Here is a 15905-nt window from a genome sequence, read left to right on the forward strand (position 1 = left end):
TAACTTCTCCAATCTATCTTCGTAACTGAGGTTCCTCATCCCCGGAACCATTCCCGTGAATCTTTTCTGTACTCTCTCCAATGCCATCACATCCTTCCTAAAGTGTGGCGCCCAGAACTGGATGCAATACTCCAGCTGAGGCTGAACTCGTGTCTTATACAAGTTCAACATAACTTCCTTGCTCTTATACTCTGTGCCCCTATTAATAAAGCCCAGGATACTGTATGTTTTATGAACCACTCTCTCAACCTGACCTGCCACCCTCAATGACCTTTGCACATATACACTCAGGTCCCTCTGCTCCTGCACCCCTTTTAGAATTGTACCCTTTATTTGATATTGTCTCTCCATGTTCTTCCTACCAAAATGAATCACTTCACATTTCTCTGCATTGAACTTCATCTGCCACCTGTCTGCCCATTCCACCAACTTGTCTATGACCTTTTGGGGTTCTACACTATTCTTCTCACAGTTCACAACGCTTCCAAGTTTCGTATCATCTGCAAACTTTGAAATTGTGTTCTGTACACCAAAGTCTAGGTCATTAATAAATATCAGGAAAAGCAAGGCTCCCAACACAGACACCTGGGGAGCTCCACTAGAAACCTTCCTCCAGCCAGAAAAACATCCATTAACCACTACTCTTTGTTTCCTGTTACTCAGCTAATTCTGTACCCATGTTGTTAGCATCCCTTTTATTCCATGAGCTACAAGTTTGCTCACAAGTCTGTTGTGTGGCACTGTATCAAACGCCTTTGAAAGTCCATGTACACCACATCAGCAGCATTGCCCTCATCAACCCTCTCTGTTACCTCCTCAAAAAACTCCAACAAGTTAGTTAAACATGATTTTCCCTTAAGAAATCCATGCTCGCTTTCCTTAATTAACTCGCATTTGTTCATGTGACTATTAATTTTGTCCCGAATTATTTTTCTAGAAGTTTCTGCACCACTGAAGTTAAACAGACTGCCTGTAGTTGCTGGGCTTATCTTTATGCCCTTTTTTGAACAAGGGTGTAACGTTTACAATTCTCCAGTCCTCTGGCAGCACCCACGAGTCTGAGGAAGACTGAAAAATTATGGCCAGTGCCTCCGCGATTTTCGCCCTCACTTCCCTCAGTGTCCTTGGATGCATTTTATCAGGTCCTGGTGCTTTATGCACTTTAAATACAGACAGCCTTTCTAATACGTCCTCTTTATCAATTTTAAAACCTTCTAGTGTTTGAATTACCTCCTGTTTCACCATTGCCTGGGTTGCATCTTCTTCCTTGGTAAAGACAGATGCATAGTTTTCATTTAATATCTCAGCTATGCCCTCTGCCTCCATGTGTAAATCCCCTTTATGGTCCCTCATTGACCCCACTCATCCTTTTACCACCCTTATACTATTTATTTGTCTATAGAAAACTTTGGGATTCCCTTTAATGCTAGCTGCCAGTCTCTTTTCATGCTCTCTCTTTGCTTCTCTTATTTGTCACTTCCCCTCTGGACTTTCCATATTCAGCCTGGTTCTCAATAGTATTTTCTACCTGGCATCTGTCATAAGCAGACTTTTTTTCTTCTTTATATTAATCTCTACCTTTTTTGGCATCCAGGGAGCATTGGATTTGTTTACCCTACCTTTCCCCTTCAAGGGAACATACCTTGTCTGTGCCTGAACTATCTCTTCTTTGAAGGTAGCCCATTGTTCAGCTACTGGTTTTCCAGCCAACTTTTGACTCCAATTTATTCGCCCAGCTCCATTGTTACCCCATTGAAGTTGGCTTTTTCCCAGTTAATTATTCTTACTCTGGATTGTTCTTTGTCCTTCTCCATGGTCAACCTAAACCTTATGATACAATGATCACTGTCCCCTAAATGCTCTCCTACTGATACTTGATCCACTTGGCCCACCTCTTTCCCAAGAACCAGGTCTAACAGTGCCTCATTTCTCTTTGGACTAGCAACATACTGCTGTAGAAAATTTTACTGAACACACTGCAGGAACGCTTGCCTCTCACTGCCTGTTACACTACTACTATTCCAGTCTATGTTTGGATAATTAAAGTCCCCCATTATAACTACCCTATAATTTTTGCACCTCTCTGTAATTTCCTTGCAAATTTGTTCCTCCACATCCTTCCCACTAGCTGATGGCCTATAGACAACACTGAGCAATGTAACCGCACCTTTTTTGTTCCTTATCTCTAGCCAAATTGATTCTGTTCTGCACCCCTCTGGGACATCCTTTTTCTCCAACACTGCAATGCTCTCCTTAATCAATACACCACCTGTCCCCCTTTTTTCCCTTTCCTGTCTTTCCTGAACAGCTTGTATCCAGAAATATTTAACACCCAGTCCTGCCTTCTTTGAGTCAGGTCCCTTATAGCCACAACATCATACTTCCACATGGCAATCTGCGCCTGTACCTCACCAATCTTATTTACCACACTCCGTGCATTTACATACATACACATTAACCCTGATTTAGACTTTATTACTTTCTTCCTTACTCTGACCCCACTTAATAACCTACTATTCCCTACTCTAGTGCAATCTATCTCAGTATTCTGTGCACCTTGGTATTCCTCTCTGATATTTGCTCCTGGTTCCCACACCCCTGACAAGTTACCAGTTTTGCTTTCCTCCAATCTGAGCTCCCTCTCAGGTTCCCATCCCCTGCCAAACTAGTTTAAACCCTCCCCTAGAAAATCTCCCTGTGAGGATATTAGTCCCAGTCCTGCTAAGATGCAACCCATTCATCTTGTACAGGTCCCACCTGCCCCAGAACTGGTCCCAATGCCTCAGAAATCTGATGTCCTCCCTCCTACACCAGTTCTCCAGACCCGTGTTGAATCGCTCAATTCTCCTATTCCTATGCTCATTTGCATGTGGGACTGGGAGTAATCCTGAGATTACTGCTTTTGAGGTCCTGCTTTTTAATCTCCTTCCTACCTCCCTAAAATCTGCTTTCAGGACCTCATCCTCCTTCCTACCTGTGTCATTGATGCCAAGGTGGACCATGACCTCTGGCTGTTCACCCTCCCGCAAAAGAATCTCCCGTAGCCGCTCCGTGATATGATTAGATTAGATTAGATTAGATTAGAGATACAGCACTGAAACAGGCCCTTCGGCCCACCGAGTCTGTGCCGAACATCAACCACCCATTTATACTAATCCTACACTAATCCCATATTCCTACCAAACATCCCCACCTGTCCCTATATTTCCCTACCACCTACCTATACTAGTGACAATTTATAATGGCCAATTTACCTATCAACCTGCAAGTCTTTTGGCTTGTGGGAGGAAACCGGAGCACCCAGAGAAAACCCACACAGACACAGGGAGAACTTGCAAACTCCACACAGGCAGTACCCGGAATCGAACCCGGGTCACTGGAGCTGTGAGGCTGCGGTGCTAACCACTGCGCCACTGTGCCGCCCAGGGTCCTTGACCCTGGCACCAGGGAGGCAACACACCACCCTGAAGTCACGTCTGCAGCCGCAGAAATGCCTGTCTGTTCCCCTAACAAAACCCCTGTCATTGCTGCTCTTCCACTCTTATTCCTCCCCTTTTCTGCAGCTGAGCCACCTGTAGTCCCACAAACTTGGCTCCGAGGACACTCTTCTGAGAAAGCATCGCCCTCACCAGTATCCAAAATGGAAAACAATTAGCGAGTGAGATCATCTCAGGGGTTCTCCTGCACTACCTGCCTGGTTCTCATAGACTGCCTGGCGGTCACCCATTCCCTATCTGCTTGCATGCTCCTAACCTGTGGTGTGACCACCTCCCTAAACGTGCTATCCACATAGTTCTCTGCCTTGCAGATGCACCACAGTGACTGTAGCCGCCGCTCGAGTTCCGAAACCCAGAGCTCAAGCTTGTGAAGCTGGTGACACTTCCTGCAGATGTGTTTTTCTAGGACACATGGTGTGTCCATGACTTCCCACATGCCGCAGGCTGTACATTCCACTCGGCTGAGCTGCCCTGCCATACCTTAACTTTACAGATGATTTATTGTAAGTAGAATAGCTTACCAGTTACTCACCAACCAGTTCCTTCCATTGCCCCGAAGTGAGAACCAAATACTGGAGGGTTGAAAAAATAGAAAAAAAGAGCACCTCCTACCCCCTTCGCCAAACTCCCCACTCAACAAACTCGTATCTCCACACTCTGCTTCCAATCTGCACTCCATTTCATTATTAGAATAAAACACTGCTGTACTTCAGGCTGTCCTTTCACAGGTTCATGACTTGTCATGTTCATTAGCAGCAGTGGTAAATTTTGGTGAATTTAATTGGCGCTTCTAACCTAGAATATTCCTTTAACAACCATTAGAGAATTTGCACTGCATTTGGATCTGGATGCAGGAGGTGGAAGGACTGTGTTCAGAAACCACTGCATTACACAGTATACTTTTGTGCCTTCCCAGTCTTCAGCTTATGAGATTCAGTTGGGTCTTACTGGTAATTTGTGGATTTCATTGGTTAGCTGGTCTGACGCGAATAGCATGTTAAAAGGATATTTCTGTAGCCTGTATAACTGATTATCAAGAGATATTTTATTATATTTTGGGTGCGTGTTTATAATTAAATTTTTTTAAAACAAATTCCTACACCTTAATTACTTTCTGTATTTGCTTAATTCATGATAGTCTAATATGGTTACTACTGATTCCGGGAAGCCTATTGACCTTCACTTGGCACTTTCCCTGACTACCGGGATGTGTCGTGAGAAGGATTGTGACCTTACCACTCCATGCTGGAATATATTGGATAGGTGATAGGCCAGCACTGTGGGAAACCTAAAATCTAATTTATTTAGCAATGAGTCATACTGTTTTCAGCCATAAATAGTTAGAAATTTCATGAAGTAGTTAGAATATATTATTTAAAATGGCTAGACTCAATTTACACATCGGTGGAGTAGACTTTTTTAAAGATGTGTCACTGGAAGCTTCTGACATCGTTGCTATGAGTTTGTCATATCTATGTTTTAGACCAGAGGACTTGACAGTTGCATGAACATTTTATGATGAAGTCGAGCAGATTGCACGCAATGTATTTTTGTCAAGTAATTATTCTGATCACCATCTGATCACCATTAATTGGTTCAGGTACATTTGATATTAATGGATGAAAGATTTACATAACTGAAACCTGAAATATTTTAACCCATAATTATTTGGTCATCTTTCTGATACCTGTTTAATATCTTGGTCAATGAAGACCTAAGACTGAACTCTTATATTGCACAACTCAAAATGTGGTAGTGATGTGATTAATTAGTACATTTTGTGATTAACCTATATTTGTTGAAACTTCTTCTGTGGCTTGAATACCTACCATTCAGGGTCACAGATTTGGCATGACCCACCTTATAAACAGGGTGTAACTTTCTGGTACTCCTTATTGAAGACCAAAATTTAATTTGTTTATTTTCCTTGTTAGATAAATCTCTATTTCTGTATGAAATTGGTTTCAAATTATTTGCAAAGATGTTTTGATTGCTTCATAAAAATGTTTTTTTGGACTGTCTCTAATAATTCAAAAGGTAAATGTATCTCATGGTATTATACTGAACCACGCATACCCGAATGGTCCGAGGATTGATCCTGGGTCTGTTGTGAGTTAGCAGTTCTTAGTCAGCATGGCAATGACATGCAAAATAGTCTTCGATATCCCCAGGCTAGGGGAAGAAAGAAATTAACCAGGGTATCCACTCCTATTTGGGTACAGCTCTGATATTCACTCCACAATCAAATTGTTTTTATTAGTTCATGAGATGTGAGTGTCACTGGCAAGACCAGCATTCATTGCCCATTCCAGTACTCTCTGACCGGGGTCATAAGTGAAGAATGGTTGTCCAGAAGAGGCACTAGAGGTTTTTAACATCTCTAAAATATCTCAACATAAATCATCATCTTCAGGAGAGGAGGACAGAAATATGAAATTAGAAGAGAAAAAAGATTACCCTTTGCACTATTGTATTATTAGTAAGTTTTTAGGTTGAATCTAGACTTGACTATTCCAACACACTTCCGCTGGTCTCCCACATTCTACTCTCCATAAATTCGAGGTCATTCAAAACTCTGATGTCTGTGTCTTAACTTGCACCAAGTCCCATACCCCTATCACTCCTGTGCCTGCTGACCTACATTGGCTCCTGGCCAAGCAACATCTTGATTTTAAAATTCTTATCCTTGTTTTCAATTCTCTCCATGGCCTCGCCCTTCCCTGGGCTGGATTTTGTTCTCCCCCAGGCGCCAGGTTCCGTGGCGGGGGGCGGGGCCTGAAGATGGCTCTGAAGAGGCCCGCCATTGACCTTGACGCTGGGAAGGCCTGACCCGATCCTCACGGCGGCGGCTAGGCACCTGTGGCGGCCCCCCGCTGCTGGGTGACAGGACCACAATTAACATATTCAAATCAATAAAATGAATACATTTAAATAGACTTGCCTGTGCGCCGTGATCTTCAGTGCAGCAGTCGCCACTCCCATGCCTTCAGATCCCCGTCCAGGGAAATGTGGCGCCACAATGGTTGGGAGGGGGGAGGAGGTAAATTTGTAGGTGCGGGGGGCGGGGGTGGTCGGAAACGGGGTCAAATAAACGTAATGGGTGTAGGGGCTGGTGGGAAGGGTTGAACCTTAACTTTGTGCAGTTTGGGGGGGTGGAGGTCAGATGTAAAAGGTGTTTTTTTGGGGGGGGAGGGCAAATAATTGTTATTGGGGGGTGGTGGGAAAATGGCATTATAGATTTATTTATTTTAATTTTGGGGGATTATTTCTTTAAAAATTTAAATGTGCTGGCAGTGGGGGCTGCCTTTAAAACTGGCACCACGTCTGCACACAAGCAGCTGACGCCATTGCCGGGGGTGGAGAGCCTTGTTACTTCACGTGGCGGGGGGAGGGGGGTGGTGGGCCATCGCGGCTATTTAAATGAACCACGCACGAGAGATTGTGGCAGCTCTTTGGCGTGCGGCCCGCAGGGGCAGGCTACCAATTTTTGAGCTCGCCGCCATTCTTAAAATCCAGCCCCCTATCTCTGTAATCTCCTCCAGCCCCATAACCCTCTGAGATATCTGCACTCTTCTAATTCTGGCCTCTTGTGCATCCCTGATTTTAATCACTCCACCATTAGTGGCCGCACTTTCAGTTGTCTAGGCTCCAAGCTCTGGAATAGCCTCCCTACATCTCTCCACCTCGCTTTCCTCCTTTAAGATACTCCTTAAATCCTACTTCTTTGATAAGCTTTTGGTCAACTGACTTAATGGGCTGAATTTTACGCCGCCCCAGCGGATTGGATGGTGGTGTGGGCGGCGTAAAATTGAGCGGGAGGCTCCGGGAGGCCTACCCGCCCCGCTTCCGCCTCCAGCCAAGTTTACGGTGTCGGACGGGGGGGTGAGAAATGACCCGCCCGGCCGAGGCCAATCAAGGCCCTTAAGTGACCACTTAACAGCCACTTAAGGGCCCTTGCTCTCCTCCACGGGTATTTTACCTGTGGCAAGCGGGCGTGCTGGCGACGTGAAAGGCTGCCCAGTGATAGCAGCTGGCATTTCCACGCCCCGGGGGTGGGGGGGGCTTGGCAGTCAGGCACAGGGTGCCCGATTGAGGGCTGTCCCCGCCTCCCAACCCACCCCCAGGACTTAAGACGCCTCCCCTCCCCACAAACGACCACTCCAGCCTCACCAGGGAAGGACCGATCTCCCGGGTGAGGCAACCCCAACTCCTGTTTCCCTGGCGTTGGCTAGGCTGCAGTCCCAGCAGTGGCGCTGCTGGGACTAAGAGCTGCTGGCCTGCTGATTGGCCAGCAGCTCACTGAGGCGGGCCTTCCTCCCTCTAGTGGGTGGAAGTCCCGCCTCGGGACAATTATAGCCCGGGAACCCGCAAAATGCGGGATGGATCCCCGGGCTAGGCAGAAGCGGTGGTGAATTCCTGTCCGCCTAAGGTAAAATCTAGCCCAGTATCTCCTTTTGTGGCTCGGTGCCATACTTTGTTTTATAATGCTCCTGTACAGTGCCTTGGGACATTTTATTATGTTAAAGGTACTATATAAATATAAGTTATTGTTGTAAGAACAACTTTGATTACAGAATAAACAGTTTGCTTGTATTATATAAAGACATATATGTATATGATGCATTATTTCTCATTAATATTACTTATCCTTTTACAGCATATATATACACACCAAAACTCAGTAGATGTAACTAAATAGGGATCATTTTTAAATAGCTTGTGAAAATGTATATGATCTACAATTTATGTATCGATTAAGGAAATAGAAAAGTTGGGATCTCAGCATTCCAAACACTATGCCAGCTAATAATTGACTTTATGTGGCAATCTATTTTCGCTTATTATTTGGAGGATTCTGGTTATGTTCACACAAAATCTCTGTCTGGGTATCTAATTTGTTTGATATATTATCATTCTTACAGACGATCTTGATCCCAACACCAGATCCAACCCCACGACACACTCCATCGCCTCCTGCTAGAGCTCCATCTCTGATCCAAACACCAGATGTCACACCCCAAGATTCTGTAGCAGCAACAGAAGAGAAAGAATCAGAGTCTGAACCAGAATTAGAATCTTTACTGAAGCCATTGCCAGGTGAGTTGAAACTTCTTTCCTTTCAGAAAAAGGCTGAAAGTGTGTTCCATAGAGTGTAAAATAATATAGAATCTTCTTGCTGTCAAAATGCACAACAAGGAAGCTTTAATTTATTTGAAAATTAGAACAAATTCCAGCACATTTTATTATATAAAAGATGAACTTGAACAATTGTTGTGATGATTACAACTATTTATATTTATGTAGCATCTTTAATGTAATAAAACTTCCCAAGGCTCTTCACTGGAGTGTTGCAAAGCAAAATTTGACACTGAGTCACATAAAACAATATTAGGGCAGATGGACAAAAGCTTGGTCAGAGAGGTAGGTTTTAAGGAGCATCTTAAAGGAGGAAAGAGAGGCAGAGAGGCAGAGAAGTTTAGGGAGGGAATTCCAGTACTTGGAGCCTAGGCACAGCCATGAATGGAGGAGCAGTTAAAATCGAGAATCCTCAAGTGGCCAGAATTAGATGATTGCTGGAGCATGGAGTTTGTTGCAGGGACTGAAGATTTAATTGGAGGAAATTTCTGCTCATCCAGTATTGGATGTCAGAGAAACAGTCTGAAAATTTTACAACAGTGAAGGAATAGAGACAGCTGGTGGTGAGGTAGAGCTGGGTGTCATCAGCATATATGTGAAAACTAAAGCTGTGTTTTCGGATGCCCCTGAGGGACAGCATGTAAATGAGAAATAGGAGTGGGCTGAGGATAGATCCCTGGGGGACACCAGAAGTAGCGATGCAGGGGTGGGAAGAGAAGCCATTGCAGGTGGTACTCTGACTACAATTAAATAGATAAGAATGGAAACAGCAAATGCAGTCCCACCCAGCTGGACGATGGTGGAGAGCTGTTGGAGGAGGATGGTGTGGTCAACCTTGTAAAAGGCTGCAGACAGGTTGAAAAGGATGAAGAGGAATAGTTTGCCTTTGTCACTGTCACATAGGTAGTTGTTTGTGAATTTGGTAAGAGCCATTTTGGTACTGTGGTAGGGAGCAAACCAGATTGGAGGCAATCAAGCATGAAGTTCTGGGAAAGGTGGGTACAAATTTGGGAGGCGACCACATGTTCAAGGACTTTGGGGAGGAAAGGGAGCTTGGAGATGGGGCGGTTGTTTGTGAGGATGGAGGGGTCAAGGGTTTTCTTTGAGGAGAGGGATAATGATGGCAGTTTTTTTTGAAGGAGGGACAGTTCCTGAGGAGAGAGAACCATTAACAATGTCAGCTAACATGGGGACCAGGAAACAAAGTTGGGTGATCAGCAGTTTAGTGGAATAGGATTAATTATTAATTAATTATTTATTATTGGATAGTAATGCCTCATTATGTCAGACTACAGTCTCTTGGTGTCATTGTAAAGTCTCCTTTTAATTGATCCCTGACTAGCTACTCTGCTTTTTTTATTCTCCTTAATTGTGCAGTTTAGACCTCATTGTGGGTTTAAGCGTCTTAGCAAATCATAACAAAGCTTTTAAAATAGTCAGCCAAACCATAGTAATGCAAACCACAGGGAATCTTGTTCATGGGCATGAAAGGGTTAACAGAGAAGTGGAGAAAATGTTTCTGAAATATACGTTTATAATATTTATACCAGCTGCATCTTTCCTGAAGCTTTCTCATTTGGGTGCATTCTAATGAGTAACTGGAGCAAATGTAATAAATCATGGAGGCATAAAATACAAATGAAAGGAGATAATGCTGAACTTATACAAGGCTCTAGTTACGCTTGAGTTGAAGATTGGCTGTAGTTTTGGGCATCTCCTCAAAGGAAGGATATAATGGAAAAGGTCCAGCATAGATTCATTTGGATGTTACGGTTATGGTAAGAGACTTGAACTGTTAAGAGCTTTTTCACTAGTGCTGAAATGGTTAAGAGATGACCTGATAGTAATGTTACATTCTTTCTACACATCCCTAAGATGATGAAAAAAGTGAGCAAAATTTTAAGATAAACAGAAAAAGAATTAGCGAGGATGTTAGAAAACAATTGCATAAACAGAGGGAGTTTAGAATGTGGAATTCTCCAGCACAAACCATTGGTAAAGCAGAGTCCATAAATTATTTTTAAAAAGGCTTGAATAAAGAGGAACATTAAAAGATATGGCAAATGAGCAGGAGAGGGGATTAGATTGTGTGGCTCCTCTGGAGAAAATCACTGGTGTAGAATTGGGCTGAATGTACTGTTACATTTTATGAGTCTGTGTGCAGTAGAACTAAATTTAATTGAAGACAGGTTTTCTAGTTCTTGAATGTAACTGTTAACAAAAAATTTTATGCACCAATATTTTACTTCAGATATTGGGGAGGGTACTCTTGTATCATCGTGCATTCGTATGGTAACTAGCTACTCCATCAAATAGACTAGTGAGCCTTCGCATTCACACCAGTAGGTTCCCCTTGTGCTACCCTCCCCAGCAAGCTCGTGAGTTCATCTGACCTGTCATGTAAGCACCAAGTTGAATAAAGATGCTTCAAAGGAAAACAAAAAGTGAGTGATTGTGGCCAGAAGCATAGGAGCAAAGCCAGCTATTGTCCTTCTTTTGGAGCTGCAAGAGAAGTAAATCAATAATTTCAAAATGGAAATTTAAAAACATGGAGGGGATGGAAGTGTTCCTTTTCCAGTTACTTAAAGAGGTTGCTGATGTTCTGGGAGTCTCCTTTTGTTTAGCTGTCTTTAATTAATTTCTTAAGAGAAAAGTCCAAAAGGATGTAGATTAAGCTCGTGAGTAGATCGATGGTATTAATTTTGGGCATTCCATTTTAGGAAGCATACACTGGCCTTGGGAAAAATTTCAGTGGCAATTCACCAGCATGATACTGGGATAAGGGTGCTTAACTAGGGTGAGAAACTGGGTGAACATGAGTGGTATTCCCTGGAGATGAGGAGATTAGAGGGTGATCTGAGTGATGTGTTCATGAAGGGAATTGATAGGGTAGATAGGGAACCACTCTTCCCTCTGGTAGGGTAATTAGAAACAAGGGAACATTATTTTAAATTTAGAACAAAATCAGTTAAATGTGAATCCTGGGAAAATTTCTTCACAAAAACAGTTGTGAGAATGTGGAAAGTATTGCCATAGAAGACTATAGAAGCAGTATTAATTAAGGTATTTAAAGATGATAGATACTTATTTGGGAAACGTTTGGATTAAAAATTGAACAGCCAGTATGGTTAATAAAATGACAGAGCAGATTTGATGGTTCAATTTTTTTTGCTGTTCCTGTACTTCTGTATTGTCACTTATCATACATAACTCCAATTTTTTAAATTCAGTCATAAATGCTGCAGGAATGGAGGCGCCAGGAAAAACAAGTCCTGTTGGTACTCCTGTTATCACACCGATTCCTACTCCTTCAAGAGTGTCAACACCATCACCAGTAACAGGACCTATCTCTGAGAAGATTAAGAGTACAAGCTCAGCGCCTTCGCAACAACTTCCAAATCCCTGGGGAGATGCGGAGCTTCCTCTGGAGGAAGAAAATCCTCGCTCAGTACTGGAAGCAGCACCACTGCCAAGAGCCATGTAAGTGATCAGTTAAAAGGTGAAAATATAACATCAGCTATCTGCAATTTCCAATATATGTGATCAGTTTCTCAAATCTTATACATCTGTCCTGTTGACTTTTCCATTTGTTCTGTGCACACCCTCTGCTGGTGCCGTCAAATCATCTAGAATGGTAGGCACTCTATAAAGAGTTTCAGTATTAGCTATTGCCACAAAATATTACAATAAACTAAACATATGTTAAGCATGAGAACGACACCCTCTTGGACCTACATTAAAATGACAATCAGTATACTACAACCATGATGACTACTACTACAAGACAACCTGCATTTATATTGCACTTCTAATATAGGAAAACATCTTATGGTGCTTCATAGAAACATAGAAAATTTATAGCACAGAAGGAGGCTACTCGGCCCATCATGTCTGTGCAGGCCACAAAAGACTGATTCAGCCTAATTCCACTTTCCAGCTCTTAGTCCATAGCTATGTAGATTATGGCATTTCAAGTCCATAGCCAAATGTTTTTTTTAATGCAGTGAGTTTCTGACTCTACCACCCTTTCAGGCAGTGAGTTCCAGACCCTACCCCCTCTGGTAGAAACAAAATTCTCCTCAACTCCCCTCTAGTCCTTCTACCCATTACTTTCAATCTATGCCCCCTGGTTATTAATCTCTCTGCTAATAGAAATATAGTCTTCCTATCCACTCAATCTAGGCCCTTCATAAACTTATACACCTCAATTAAATCTCCCTTAGCCCCCTCTGTTCCAAAGCAAACAACCACAGCTTATCCAATCTTTCCATATAGTTAAACTTCTCCATTCCTGGTAGCATCCTCGTAAATCTCCTCTGTACTCTGTCGTGTGACCATATCCTTCCTGTAATACAGTGACCAGAACTGTAACCTGTACTCTAGATTCACAGAACCAAAGGGAAGAAAGAGGATTCTGAGCAAAAGAAGGAGAGATTGGGAGGGTATATCCCGAGCTTGGTCAAAGAGTAGTGTTTTAAGGATTTTTTTATTATTCGTCCTTGGGATGTGAGCATTTCTGGCAAGGCCAGCTTTTATTGCTCATCCCTAATTGTCCTTGAGAAGGTGGAGGTGAGCGACCTTCTTGAACTGTTGCAGTCCTTGTGATGTTAGGGAGGGAGTTTCAGGATTTTGACCCAGCAACAGTGAAGGAACGGTGATAGAGCTCCAAGTCAGGATGAAGTGTGACTTGGAGGGAAACCTGTAGGTAGTGGTGTTCCCATGCGTCTGCTGCCCTTGTCCTTCTGGGTGGTAGAGGTTGCGTGTTTGATAGGTGCTGTGGAAGGAGCCTTGGCAAGTTGCTGCAGTGCCTTGTAGATGGTACACACTGCTGCCATGGTGCAACCATGGTGAAGAAAGTGAATGTTTAAGGTGGTGCATGGGTGCCAATAAAGCAGGCTGTTTTGTCCTGGATGGTGTCAAGCTTCTTGAGTGTTGTTGGAGCTGCACTCATCCAGGCAAGTTGTGAGTATTCCATCACACTCCTGACTTGTGCCTTGTAGATTGTAGATAGGCTTTGGGGAGTCAGGAGGTGAGTTACTCACCACAGAATTCCCAGCCTGTGACCTGCTCTTGGAGCCACAGTATTTATATGGCTTGTCCAGTTAAGTTTCTGGTCAATGGTAACTCCCAGGATATTGATGGTGGGGATTCAACGATGGCAATGTCATTGAATATCAAGGGGAAATGGTTAGGTTCTCTCTTGTTGGAGATTGTCATTGCCTGGCACTTGTGTTACGTGAATGTTACTTGCCACTTATCAGCCCAAACCTGAATGTTGTCCAAGTCTTGCTGCATGTGGGCACAGACTGCTTCAGCATCTGAAGAGTTGCAAATGGTACTGAACACTGTACAATCATCAGTTAACATCCCCAGGCTTTGGGGAAAACAGGATGATATACAGGCAGCAGAGTTTTGGATGAGCGAAAGTTTACGGAGGGTGGAAGGTGGAAGGCTAGCCAGGAGAGCCTGAATAGCTGAATCTGGAGATAACAAATGCATGGATGAGAGTTTCAGCAGCAGATAGACTGAGATGGGGGCAGAGGCAAACAATGTGACCAAGTTGGAAGTAGGCAGTATTGGTGTTGCAAAGGATGTGTGATTGGAAGCTCAGTTTGCAATTCAGTAGGACACCAAGGTTGCAAGCAGTCTGGTTCAGTCTGGCATGAGGAGGAGATTGAATCAGTAGAAAAGGTCTGAAGTTTGAGCAAGGGGTCGAAGATTTGGTGTTCTCCATATTGAGTTGGGAGAAATTTTAATTCATCTCAGACTGAAGACTAAATGAAAAATAGTACCATACTTTATGTAAACTGGTGGAAGGGACTTTAATCAGTGCTGAAGTTTATACCTTTTAACTAAACTTTGCAGTAGCAAATCTCAGCTTCCTTTTGCTGCTTGTTCAAAATCCCCACATTCTTTGTAATTTCCCTTAGCAACCCAGTATCTTGAAGGTACAGATTGTTAATGTGTTAAAAATAATAGTATTGTCTAAAGGCAAGTAAAATTTACAGATAAGTATTACATCTTATTAAGTTTAGACTCTTTATGAACTATCTTTATCGTATCCTAACTCCCAGCAATTCCTGTTCACCCATCAGCTGTTTACGCTGACCTACATTGACTCCTGGTCCAGCAATGCCTCAATTTTAAAACTCTCATCCTTGTTTGCAGATCCTACTATGGCTTTGCCCTCCCTATCTCTGTAACTGCCTTCAGCTCACACCTGCAAGATCTCGGCACACCTCCATTTCTGGTCTAATGCACATTCCCAGTTATTATCGCTCCACCTGTGCATTCAGCTATTGAGGCCCTAAGCTCTGGAATTACCTCACTAAACCTCTCAATAACTCTACCTCTCTTCCTCCTTTAAGACACTGCATAAAACCTGCTTATTTGATCAAGCTTTTTGGTCAACTTTCCTAATTTCTCCCAATGTGGCTCAGTGTCAAAATTTGTTTGATAATGCTCCTGTGAAGCACTTGGGGCATTTTACTACTTTAAAGATGCTATGTAAATGCAAGCTGTTGTTAACATTGTTGTATTGTTAAGATTATGGGCTGAATTTTCACGGCTCATTGGAGGCAGGTCAGGAGGCAAGAAAGGTTGGAAGGCATTGGGACGGTTGCCCGACGTCTTCATGTGGGAAGCGAATATTGCGAAGGGTAGCTGGCATGGTGGGAGGGCCTTGCATTTGGGAGCAGTGGGCAGGTAATTAAGCTGATTTATAAGGCAATTAACTTCAAATTTATGAGGGTTTTTGTATTTTACCACGAATGCATGTAAACCATGGGGCTTCAGAGCCTCGCTAGGTATAAGGAGGCTGTGAGCTAGCGGGAGGTCAGTTCTGGCTCCAAACGACAGCCATCACGAGGCATAACAAGCCTTGGCAGGGAGGGTGGAATAGTACGGAGAAGGGGAAAAACACATACCACCAAAGTGGCATTTTTAAGCTGGCACGTGTGGGTAAAGCAGGGGTGGAAAGAGGCCCTGAAGACTGTGAATCTGGATGCCATGGGCCTTGTTCACTCAGGTTTCGGTCCCTCCAGTGAGGAGGATCAGCAGAGAGGGAGAGAGCCTCATCTGTCATCACAACCTCTGTCAGCTGCTCGGGCACATTTGTGATGTGCTCACCAGACTGTGATTCCAGCTCTACTTGTGAATGCATACCCACCAACATGGTGGAAGGTGTGGGGGAACAATGTGACAGCGCATCTTCTGAGTCTCCCTCCTTCTCCTCAGAGGTGGACGGCTGTCCCCCGGTCTCTTGAGATGTAT

General features: G+C 43.5%; 1 protein-coding gene across 4 annotated transcripts in view; it reads left to right on the top strand.

The window, feature by feature from the left end:
• The window catches only part of kiaa0586 (KIAA0586 ortholog), a 654782-nt gene that overhangs the window by 552179 nt on the left and 86698 nt on the right, over nt 1-15905 (top strand). For all 4 annotated transcript variants that reach the window (XM_068039229.1, XM_068039231.1, XM_068039232.1 and 1 more), the window contains exons 24-25: nt 8420-8594; nt 11864-12113. In XM_068039229.1, coding sequence (XP_067895330.1) covers nt 8420-8594; nt 11864-12113 — 425 coding nt within the window. The remainder of the gene's footprint in view (nt 1-8419; nt 8595-11863; nt 12114-15905) is intronic.

The sequence above is a fragment of the Heterodontus francisci genome, chromosome 9 (assembly GCF_036365525.1).
Source record: "Heterodontus francisci isolate sHetFra1 chromosome 9, sHetFra1.hap1, whole genome shotgun sequence".
NCBI lineage: Eukaryota > Metazoa > Chordata > Chondrichthyes > Heterodontiformes > Heterodontidae > Heterodontus > Heterodontus francisci.